This window comes from Panthera pardus, unplaced genomic scaffold (assembly GCF_024362965.1).
Source record: "Panthera pardus isolate Hobbes unplaced genomic scaffold, ASM2436296v1 HiC_scaffold_21, whole genome shotgun sequence".
Taxonomy (NCBI): domain Eukaryota; kingdom Metazoa; phylum Chordata; class Mammalia; order Carnivora; family Felidae; genus Panthera; species Panthera pardus.
Genome location: NW_026526777.1, coordinates 68,502,337 through 68,514,397, shown reverse-complemented (window position 1 = coordinate 68,514,397; position 12,061 = coordinate 68,502,337). Strand labels below are relative to the sequence as shown.

At 49.4% G+C, this 12,061-nt stretch overlaps 1 protein-coding gene across 1 annotated transcript in view; it reads right to left on the bottom strand.

Annotated features, from left to right (window-relative positions):
* Nucleotides 1-8,445: 8,445 nt before the first annotated feature.
* Nucleotides 8,446-12,061, bottom strand: part of ENAH (ENAH actin regulator) — a 137,066-nt gene continuing 133,450 nt past the window's right edge. Inside the window, 2 exon segments of the mRNA XM_053909450.1 lie at nt 8,446-11,366; nt 11,903-11,960. Coding sequence (XP_053765425.1) covers nt 11,329-11,366; nt 11,903-11,960 — 96 coding nt within the window. The 3' untranslated portion in view covers nt 8,446-11,328.

Here is a 12,061-nt window from a genome sequence, read left to right as displayed (position 1 = left end):
ATATGTATGTATACATCATACATATACAATATTCCTTATATGTGTATACGACGTATATTCCTGCTATGTATGTGCATATACACGCATCTAGTTGTTCTATTTGTCTGGAGAGCCCTAATACGGTGTTCTAATCAAAAGAGCAACACGACACCGTCTTACTCTCTTCTGCCACAGTGGCAAAGACCAGTCCTTTGGGCACAGGGAGGAAATTGGCACGTGTGCAAATCTGTCGAGTCAACATATCCTCTTTGGAGCCCGTCCTTGGAAACAGCTGCACGTGGTGGGGGCGTCTTGCGCACGTTAACGACGTTCACGAGGACGTTGTGGTTCCCCCACCCGCCAGCACCGACGGCCTCCCTCGTAAAGGGGCTCCAACGCCTGGCCAATCAAACCAGCCTCCCGGCCACAAAGACTGGCTCAGGGTTGGGCCCCTGGCCACGCCAGGCCAATTAGAGTAAATGAGTAAATGCAGGAACTGATTTTATTTTCATTTCTTTAAAGAGAGCTTGCTTCCTCTTCTGAGAAGATAGTTGTCAGGCTCCCGGGAGCCATCTTCCACCGCGAGGGAGACGGCCAGCCTGCCGATCCCAAGCCCCGGGAAAGACTTAGAGCCACATCAGCCCCACGCCAGAGACTTCTCCCGGGACAATCGTTTCTCTTGATTGATTCGGTAAGTTTAATTTGTGTTCCCATAATCCTGGCTGGTTCCACAGGGCTGCACCGACCGCTACAACAGCGGGAAAGAAGACCATCCAGCGGCCATCAACAGGAAGTTAAGTAACTGGCCAGGATCCTGATAACGAAATCTTTCGTAACGATTAAACGCGAGGATGTAGGTCTATAGTTGTACATGTAGAGACGAGTCCACATTATAGTATCGAGTTCTTTTGAAGGTAATAAGACAGCCACAGAATATGCTCTGGACGAGTATGCAGCAGGAGTCTTACCTCCAGGGGGTAGAACCATAATTAAATATATGTAACAACTTTAGTGTTGTCTTGTTATCCTTCAGTGTCAACCTCTTACTCTTCTTTAATGTTTGTTTGTTTGTTTGTTTGGGGGGGAGGGGCAGAGAGAGAGGGAGAGAGCATCCCAAGACTCCACGCTGTCAGCGCAGAGCCCGATGCAGGGCTCGATCCCACAAACTGTGAGATCATGACCTGAGCAGAAATCAAGAGTCGGAGGTTTAATGGGCTGAGCCATCCAGACGCTAACTTGATACCTTTCTAATCAGAAAAAAAAAAAAATTACTTTCACTCTGGAAAAACGAGAGAATATTTGACATGTTGTGTTTTCGAGAGTTTGGAATATTCCCGTGTCAAAATGGCCACTTAACAGGGCCCCTGGGGCTCAGTCAGTTAAGAATCCAACTTCGGCTCAGGTCATGATCTCACGGTTCATGGGTTTGAGCCCCATGTTGGGCTCTGTGCTGGCAGCTCAGAGCCTGGAGCCTGCTTCGGATTCTGTCTCCCTCTCTCTCTGTCCCTCCCTTGCTCATGCTCTCTCTCTCAAAAATGAATAAACGTTAAAAATATTTTTTTTAATGGCCACTTAACTACACATGCCTAGTGGAAGGGTGGAGGTCCAGTGACAACAGCCAATGAGGTGGGGATCTGCAGCAGCGGAAACCCTCCTTCCCTGCCCGGTGGGGACGCAAAGTCGTGCAGCCACTTTGGAGGACATTTTGGTGCCTTCTTAACAAAACCTAAAAAACACACCCTTCCCGTACGATCCAGCAATCACGCTCCTGGGTGTCTCCCCGAAGCAGGTGAAATTTCTATCCACACTAAAATCTCCACGTGGGTGTTTTAGCAGCTGTATTCAGCATTATCAAAACTTGGGAGGCTTCTGGAACTTCTACACCCTTGCCCCTCAGTGCTCAGCCTGGAACGCCCTTCACACATTCACCCTCCAAAGTTGATCTCAGATGCTCCCTCGGCCAGGAAGTCTTCCTCCGCACTCCCCCAGTACCTTTTTCATGCTGGTCAGGAATCCCTTCGGCTGCAAGTAACAGAAATTCTGACCAGCAGTGGCTTCAACACATGGGGGTGGGTGGGTATTTTTCCCTCAAGTAGGAAGGTAGAGGGTTGCTGACATTGGTTCAGTGATGCAGTAATGTCAGATCTGGTGTCTCTGAGATTCTCTCCACCTTCCCCTCATGACTACAATATGGCTGCCACTGCTCAGAGCATCAGACACCCACATCACATTCAAGGAAGAGAAGTGAGGGGCAGAGCAGAGTAGAACATTTCTCCTCATTTGCCTTTCTCGAATCCAGGAAGGAAAAAAGCTTTCCCAGGAGTTTGTAACAGGCATCCCTTATACCACACTCTAGAACAAGGGCCCCTTCAGCCCCAGCCTGGACCTACACTTCCGAGATGAAAGGACATGAACAAAATGGGGTCACGTCAACAGGAAAGGCCTTTTTTTTTTTGATCCTCTTTACCCATTTCACCCTCACCCCCACCCCTGGCAGCCCCCAATCTATTCTCTGTATCTATGAGCTCAGGGTTCAGGTTTTCAGGTTTCACTATAAACACGGTCCTATGGTACTTTTCTCTGACCCATGTCGCTTAGTGAAATGTCCTCAGGTCCGTCTGTGTTGTTCCAAGGGGCAAGTTTCATTTTTCCTTATGGCTGGGTCATATCCCAGTATCATATGTATAATCACATACGTATCATCACCTACCCTTCCAAGGACACTCGTGGCTTCCTCGCCTCGGCTGCTGTAAACAATGCTGCCGTGAGCGTGAGGGTATCCTAATTAGGGTCCCGATCAGGGTCTCCCTCAGACAAACAGCCAGCGGAGGACTTCCTGGGTCACAGGGTCATTCTACGTTCAATTTTTCAAAGGACCTCCGCGCTGTTCTCCAGAGCGGCCGCACCGGGTCGCATTCCCACCTGCACCGGACGAGGGGTCCCCCTTCTCCGCATCCCTGCCGACACCGGCTGTTCTGTGTTTCTGAAGACGGCCGTCCTGACAGGTGTGCGGTGCTCTCTCGCTGTGGTGTTGACCTGTATTTCCCTCGGGATCGGTGACGCTGAGCATCTGTTCCGGTGCCTGGTGGCCATCTGGACGTGTTCTTTGGAGAAATGTCTGTTCCGAGCCTCCCACTATTTTTTAATCGGATTTTTTTTTTTTTTTTTTTTGCTATTGAGTTGTGTTGAGTTCCGCCTGTTTTGGACATTAGCCCCCCCCACCAGACAGACGATCTGCAGATCTCTTTCTCCCATTCTGCAGGTTCCCTTTTCCTTCTGTTGTTGGCCTCCTTTGCTGTGCCGAAGGTTTTTAATTTGCTGTGGCCCCACTTGCTCATCTTTACTTTCCTGCCTTTGCTTCCAGCCTTTAAGACAAGTTGCTGCCGCTTCTTGTATTCCTGAAATGGAGCCCGGCCCGTAACTCAGAAAGTCTGTGAGACAACATTCATGAGGCTCTGTGTACACATAAAATACCACCACCGCCTTGTGGCTGTTTACATCAACCTAAAAAATTTTTTTCTGAAGTGTATGCATTTATTTTTGAGAGCGAGAGCAAGCAGGGCAGGGGCAGAGAGAGGGGGAGTGAGCGAGAATCGCAAGCAGGCTCCACACCATCAGCGCGGAGCCTGATGTGGGGCTCAAACGCATGAACCAGGAGATCATGACCTGAGCCGAAACCTAGAGTCGAACGCTCAACCGACTGAGCCACCCGGGCGCCCCACAGATCAACCTTAACTTCTAAAGCGTGCAGTCCACGCCGCTGTCAGTGGCTCACTCCCAGGTTATAGAGGCCTGCTTTCGAGGGCTGTGTGTTTTCAGCAAAGAAAACCACCCCGCATAACCTTCTAAGGACACAAATGCGCATTTCTAGTGGTAAAATCTGTCGCAGAGCAAGATCACGAGAGACCAAGCCGTTTGGACCGTTAGAAGTTCGCCTTGAAACTTTATCTGTTGTGCTACTCTCCCATATGCTTCTGGCCCACCCCCTGGGCAGGTCTGCAGACGACAATGTATTTAACAACCCAAATATAACGGAAACAGCGGATGTCGTCGCGCCCCCTCCCCCCACCCGAAGACCAAATACAAAGCGCCAAACCAGCTTTCCTATCACTCAGATGCCCGCTCTCACCCCCCAAAGGGTCAGCAGAAAGCACATCGGAGGAGGAGTTTTTGTTTAGGTCACGTAAAGGAAGTTTCTGAAAGTTCCTCCCAAACGCAAGGCAGCAGGGAGCTTTACCCTGGAACCCCGAACGTCCACCTCTGCTGACGACACAGTCACGGCTGGTCCTCGCACACCTGCTCCGTCCCCCAGCTACCGACTAGAGATCTTCTGTGCGTTTCTATAATTACCGACCGCGGGAGGCTTCCTCATTCAGTCTTCGCAAGCAAACCAAAAATAGAACTTCTATGAAAATATGTAAATACTGTAATTGAGTTTGGAATATTTCGCATCAACTACAGATGTCTCAAGATAGAATTTTCTTCCTAGCTCATTCACTTTCGTTAGAAACGCTTCATTTTCCCAAAAAAGGAACACTCGCGTAACGAAAAGCCTATCTTCTTGCTGACAGAAAAAGAATTCCAGAGCACATGCACACCCACCTAGAACTGAAGGAACGGGACATCCGCGAGACAGGGCTCAACTTTTAGTCTCCACACTTTCCGGCTGGACCTCTGACTTCGTGCCGATTACCTTCCTGTTGTCGACACCAAGCAAGTACCCAGGACGACACTCAAACAGGCTGGCGAGAATGGAGTGACAACACGTGCGCGTCTACACAAGGGCAGAGGGCCGGGGGGCCAGGGCATAGCAGGGTCAGGGGACACCCAACCGTGGAGGAGCCCCTCCCCCCGCTCCAATACACAAGGGCATGCGGCTCCACATCTGTGCACCGAAGCAGCTCCGGGACCAGAGTCGCAGGATGTCGTCGTTGACGCAGGGGAACAGGAGCCCGGGGTGCACACAGACAATGCCACTGCACTGTGCCTCCGGGCTGAGGGCTGCGACCAGACGCAGGAACGCTGCTGCCAGGCAGACACCAGTGTTCCGAGGGCACCACCAGGATCTGGAGTGACGGCACCGACCTCAGTGGTCGCCTCCCAGATTCTTCCTTGTTCCGAGGATGCGTGTTTCTGAGCGATTGGGGCCTAAGGATTTGGGCCACTTACAAGCTGTGCTTAAGGTAGAAGAGGGAAGTTTCCCTTCTCTCGGATCAAGAAAGAGTAAGGCAGCCGGCCAGTGGCCGCAGAGGAGACGCCACCTGTGAGGCCTAGAGGGAGGGGACCGGGCCCTGCACGCCCTTCCCCTCCGGCGAAGGCAGTGGGCCCCGCGCAGCCAGGGTGAAAGCAGTGACTTGGGCATCAGGCCCGAGGAGGGGCGCAGGGTGGATTAACGCAGATCCTGGAACACCACCTGCTCTCAGAGACCACTAACCCCAAATCTGCTCTCAGCCAAGGACAGGGGCAGTGACGAGGAGCGGTCCCCGTGGGGGGCCAGCTCCCGGCTCAGGCCCGAACACCCCCACCCCTCACCCTGGATACCTAGTAAGTAGAAGAAAAACGATGCCGGGTGTTAGCACGACTCTTCTGAGTATCTCAACCCTCCCAGTAGTTTTCTCAGGGAAAAGGGTGCTTCCGGAGATTCCGTGCCCACCACAGGGACTCTGCGGGCCGTTCCCAGCTCTACATTAGCTCCTCGCCCGTGTCGCCTGGCCAGCCACCAGCGTGATGGCCAGAGGGCTGTGAACACAGGCACCACCAGACTCGAGGGGGCACAGGGCCGGGGGAAGTCCCAGACACTGGGCCCCTAGTGTGCGGCGGGCAGAACTGAACACGGGCTCCCCTGGGACGGGACAAGGAACTCCTAAGTGGAGACTTCCCACCTAAAATTCAATGAAGCAAACGCAGAGAGGTTTAAAAATGACTTTGCTGTTTAGAAAAGGGACTTACAGGCTCCATGGATGTGACTAAGGGCACGGAACGTTGGGAGTTTTGAGAACCGATTTTGCAAAGCTGCCCGTTGGTGCACAGTCTCGGGGGGAACACGATGCAGGGGCCGAGTGGGAGCCCAGAACCTACCTTCCTGGTCTCTAGATCTGAATGAGGACTCATGTACCTGATCCTTAGTGTAAATTTCTTTCCCTCTCAGTGTCGTTTCTCATGAAGGCCAAAGGGCCAGCTACACGCTTTTCTATACACACGAAGCCTTCTCGCAAAACCGCCACTTATGAAGAACACAGACTCCTTGAACATCATTCGCTACGTTAATGATTTCTTCTTTACGTATGGAAGCGATTCTGTTACCTGCTGCGGAAGAAATCGCTCTTGGAAGGGAGGGGGAAAGAGTTAAAGTTAGACACAATGAACTCGGAGGTTGTCACCCACATACGGATTTTTTCATTCGGGGCATAAATACAGACTTAGTTTTCTAATGAAACACGCGAGCGTTCCTAATGGTTTTGATTCGAACAGAAAGTCGTACTCAGAACACCATGGAGGCAAGGTCACATCTAGCGGCAGGTGCGCTGGCGTATTTGAGGCTCCAGGTTAGGGAGTTTCTGGGCAACAGACAGCTGTAATCGTTGGAAGGAAAAGTCCTTTACAAAGACAAACTACTTAGAAAGACAGCTACACGTACCCAGTCTGTACGTGAGCAGTGTTCACACGTGTGCCCTCACCGGGAGACCCCAGCCGCCCACGGGGTCTGCACCGCGGATGCTGGTTTGTGTCAGTGCTCGATATCCTGACCACCCGAAACTCACTGTTTTAGCACTTTCTTTTCTAATCAATCTTGGGCTTTTTTTTATTTTATTTTGAATGTTTTGTTCTTCCAGTATCTTTAAGATATAAAAATCTCTTGATCTTCAACCATTATCTAGAAATGACATAAGGGGACCCACACAGCCCACAGACCTCCAGCAGGGCTCGGCTCACGCAAATGCCCTTTCCTGAAGGGCCATCCGCTCTAGCGTCTTCGTTTACTGTATTCAGACCCAGGAGAAAGCTACTCTGAACAGTGAATGTTCTGGGACGCCTGGGGGGCTCAGTTGGCTAAGCGTCCAACTTTGACCCAGGTCAGGTCATGATCTCACAGCTCGTGGGTTCGAGCCCCGTGTCGGGCTCTGTGCCGACAGCTCGGAGCCCGGAGCCTCCTTTGGTTCTGTGTCTCCCCTCTCTCTGCCCCTCCCCTGCTCACACTCTCTCTAAAAGATAAATAAACATTAAAAAAAAATTGTTTTAAGTAAATGTCCCCCACCACATCTTTATGTACCTGCAACGGTTCTGTTCACTCAGATCCACGGGTCCTTGGACACACACTTCAAGTTCTAACTCGAAAGTATCTAAGTATAAATACTGAGTGACTGTTCAGTGGCAAGTCAGGAGTACCGAGCATCAGTACTTTCGGTGTTACTCTCGCGATCCCTTTCTCATCCCTTAAGTGCTGAGGAGACGTACAGGGACAAATTCATGTAGTAAAAACAAAAATGGCACCACAGGAACAGGTCTGCTTTCAGGAAACAAGACTACAGAGCGTCGACATAAAGGAGCCTCTAGAGAGTTCTTTCACACGGCTCACTTCATGCAATGCCATTTTCATGCTGCCAGTGACAGAGGTGACAGGATTACCAGGTGGCCACCGACAGAATGACAGCGACTCTGCGGCATTTGTCAACGGTGCTCCGTAGAGCACTTCACGATGGCACTGGAAGGAGACACAGGTCCTCGGACACACGCGTGTGGCTGTGCAAATTTAATTGGTTGTCACGTTACTTGATGTACTTTTGAGCGGGATTTGTGACTGATACATGAAGGGAAGCAAAAGTCTGAGACAGGACAGGGAGAGGGGCACCAGTGGACCGTTTGGGGACGGTGGACGCTGACAGAGGGAAAACCTGGGTCTGGCAAAACAAGAAAGCCAAGGATAGCCCGTACTTCTGATGAACACACTCAAACTGTAAAATGGCACTCAAAAATCAGTATTCATGAAGTCAGGTAAAAAGTGTCGCTGCCTAATGAAGGTTTCGAGAAGCCGGCACACTGAGTAAATGGACACTGCAGACCAGACTTCACGGTGTCTAGAATTCAGGGCTTGCTCAGGCCCTGCTCCCTGCAAACCGCACGGGGAGACCGGACTGCGAGCGTGAGCGTCTAGGCCGCAGAACAAAACGGAGTGAAATCAAACCTTCGTCACTCTTGACTGGGAGACGCTGTGCCGACAGGGCTGAGAGGAGAGGAGAGGGGACACACAACAGTCATTCTGAACAAAAAGTACGCACGACCACATCTGTGTCTACGTTACTCAGGGTGTTCGACTTAGGGACTCTGGAGGGAACGGTGACGTGCCGTGTAAACTTTACGTGGTGAAGTCCTGGGCGTTTCGCACGCGCTTTCCACATGCAGCAGAACTTACTTCAGAGCCGACAGCCTATTTCACAGTATTATCTGAGCGTCACACACAAGCAACACGTATATACTGCAAGTTTATTTCAATCACACAAACGAAGTTAGCGTGTAGGAAATTTAAATGAAACAGTACGGTAAAAATGGCAGAGAACCGAAAAGGCTAAAGAGGAAGCACACCTAAAGCACGAGAATCCAACGTTCGTTAGTGTTTCGTCCTCGGTTCCGACAGACACTTGACGCTGGCAAAGTGTGGACGAACCGCGACCGGGACAGCCGTTCCGGAGAGACCTCGGCACCGGCGGGAGGTGTGTACATTCAGTTGGTTTGCGATGGACCGTCGGCCGTTGACACAGCGCACAGGACGGATTGGTCACGGGTCAGATCACAGTGTTGAGGAAAGAAGTGCCTTCCTGTAACTAGAAAGGACCCCTGAACTGCACTCAGCTTCAGACAGCCCGTGGACTAGAGCACAAAAACCATCGTCTGACGGGGTTCCGAGGAACATCGCTCTGAGAACTTCCCGCGTGAGTTACTGAAATCTCTAACGATGACAAAACTGTCACGTAGGACAGCGGATGTGTACAGTGATTTCATCAAACGTCTTGTAAAGAACACATTTAGCAACCCGGGATAATGCAAAATGATGGAAAATGGCGTGATTCAACACTGGTTTTCTGTCATTTTACACAGATATCCTGCTAATGTTAGACCAAAAGGCACGAGACAGTTAGTGCGTAAACCGGTTCCTTTTTGAGATCTAGCGTTTTACTGCAGTCTTTTATCTCACTTTGGACCACGTGTACCCAGCATCCTATCCTACTAGAGACCAACAACCAACAAAATCAAGTGATTTCTCACCAGATTTATAGGGGACATAAGCCTTTATACCATCGAAGTGTCTGCATAACCGAAAGTACAATGCTAAAGATGAAAATGCCTCCTAGTTCTTCTAGAAAACAGTACTTCAGAAGCCTGCCGCATCTTGAATGCCTTTACTACTGCCTGACCATGAAGAGGGACAGAAGACACAACCACAGACCTGAGTGAGGACAGCTCACCCATCACAGATTAATGTAAAACCGCAGTTTCTACACAAACGGGAACTACCGTAAGCAGGAAAAGCCTCCCTCGTTCACACCGTCTGGAAGGGTAATGGCAAATCTGCAGCCTTTAGAAAACTACGCTATCGGCAAGCTCCGTCTTCCCGAATGAGATTACGAAATCTAGAAAGCAGATGAAAATGGATTATTTCTTCAAAACTTTAGTGAAACTTCAAATAATCAAAGATTTCAAAGCAAGTATGGCACGTAACTGAAGCATACATCGAGACAGAGAGCCTGGAGAGTTTCTGATTTCCTAAATTTTCAAAAAAAAAAAAAAATCTATCATCGCAACATACAGAATGTCTCCCCTATTTTAATCTTCATGAGTTTCCAGGAGAAGGGTGTGGATTACGAACACACGCACACACACCCGAGTCGGGGTCAGCAGGGGATCTAATCCCGTCCCCCTACCCCAAGCCTCACTCCGTCACCAGAGAACTACTCAGAGCCCCTCGCCGGTCCCCGCTGCCGCGTGACCGACGCCTGTGACCTCAGTCGCTGCTGACATCGCCACTTCTTACGTTTCCACACAACACAATTCAAGAGCAGCTTTCCTGGTCAGAGCATGCACCTGAACACCTGTCCGACTGCAGGGCACCTAGGTCAGAGTAACTGCCAGATTCAGGGATCGAGTTTTCGAGTCCCACAGTATGATGTGATTCACGGGAAGCTCAGAATCATGTTTCAGACCATTGAAATTGCTGAAGCTAAAATACGAACAGCTGAAGACATGATGTAAAAGATTAAGTACTTGGTTCTGCTAACATATTTACCAATTAAAGTCACAAAATATTCCTCATTATTATTCATGCAGGTAATTGAGAAAAAGAGACGATGCAGAAATCAAGTTTAAATGAAAACTTATTCCTTCCCTTCCTCCCCCCCCTACACTCTACAAAATGTTTTCCCTGGGACCCGGCCTTGAAAAGGCCGCTACATATCAGTGCGACATGCATCGCTGTTTGCAATTAAAAAAGCTAATTTTGTGGTGGTTGTAATTACATTAGAAAAATGTCCACATGCATAAATCTAAAAAAGGTTGAAAACCTACAGTAAATCTACAATACATTGTTCTACATTTGACCACCGGTGTGTGTTACGTAGGAGTCATAGATTTGGTAAAGCATTTTAACAATTTAGGAAGGCATCTAAATCTTTAAATTCTGGATGAATTGTATGTTGTAATCTACAAGATTGCATGAAGGCTAACTCGAGAGACTTCCTATCATTCTAAAATTCCTCAAGCCAGACAAATCATTTTTAGGACACTTTCTTATAAATATCGCCCTTTGAAAGCACATACGATTCCATTCGTTCCACGTTTTAGGATCTTAACCTCCACAGGGCTGACCTCAATTACGGAATATCACACGTGATAGGAAGACAAACCTGAGAGAAACACGTACAATACAATAGCGTAACTTGCTAAATTCTTCGTCAGCACTCTCTGAAAACAAACTTCTTAAGCCTTTCTCCTCTTTATTTTAGCAATGGGTTGTGGAAAACGTGCGATTTTGTCTTGCCATGAAAATATTTCAATGCACGGCGATTCTGCCTGACGGGCTTAGGATTTTCTGCATAACCGTTAAATGGGAACTCTTATCCGACCCTTCCATCCTGTCGAGAGGTCAGAAGAAAGCAGCAGACTGGAGGGAAATCGCCGATCGCCAGAGCAACAGCATCTGAAGGCTCACAAGTGCGCCGGCTCTCCTCCTTCCGACCATCTGTATCCACTTTCTTCCCGCGGCTCACAAAACGTAGGGGCTTGTTGTTAACGGCTGTTGTTTGCAGGGCTCTTTCTTCTTCCTCCAGCTACGGTCCTGCTTCTCCTGGGCTTGCTTCTCTACGCAGAATTGGACTTGCTCAGTTCTTGCCTGATCGCTGGGTACGAGAAGGAAACGCACTGCGAGTCAATTTGACGTGGAGGGAAAGAGTCATTCCTAAGAACCCTTAGCGACTGTGTTCAAGCCCCCAGCAAAAAAAGATGGACTGACCTTGCACAGACCTTTGTTCTCTTAATACAAAGATGGTACTAATTCTTACGTGTGTACACGCACGCACGCACGCACACTCATTCACTCGCTCTCTCCCTCTCGCGTACAACACAGAAGAGTGGACGCCGCGGGCTCAGAACAAGAGGGCAGCGGGTGGGGCTAGAGGACAGGCAGGGACGGGCCAGCTCCCCTGGACTCCACACCTGAGATGTCAGGACTTCTTTACCTCGGTTTTTACAGCTTCCACTGTAAGGAGTGGGCTCTTCCCGCACCCCACCCCGAGCCACGCGAAGGGCAGGATACTATGCGAAAGTAATTGGTTTGTGCCCCCAAGCAATAAACTGGCTATTTCTTTATGTGCAGATCTTTAAAGATAGGTATTCTCAAACGGTACAGGGGCAGCAAATCTGCTGACATACTCACCATCAATGAGCTCTTCTTTTAGCTTTGTTAATTCTTTTCTCATTTCATCTAAAATGTCCTAAAATATTAGAGAAAAACAGGAATGCAGACAAAAATTACTCCTCCAGATACTCTTGTTTGCATAAAATTCTGAGAATATATGAAGTTTGATGTACGGTT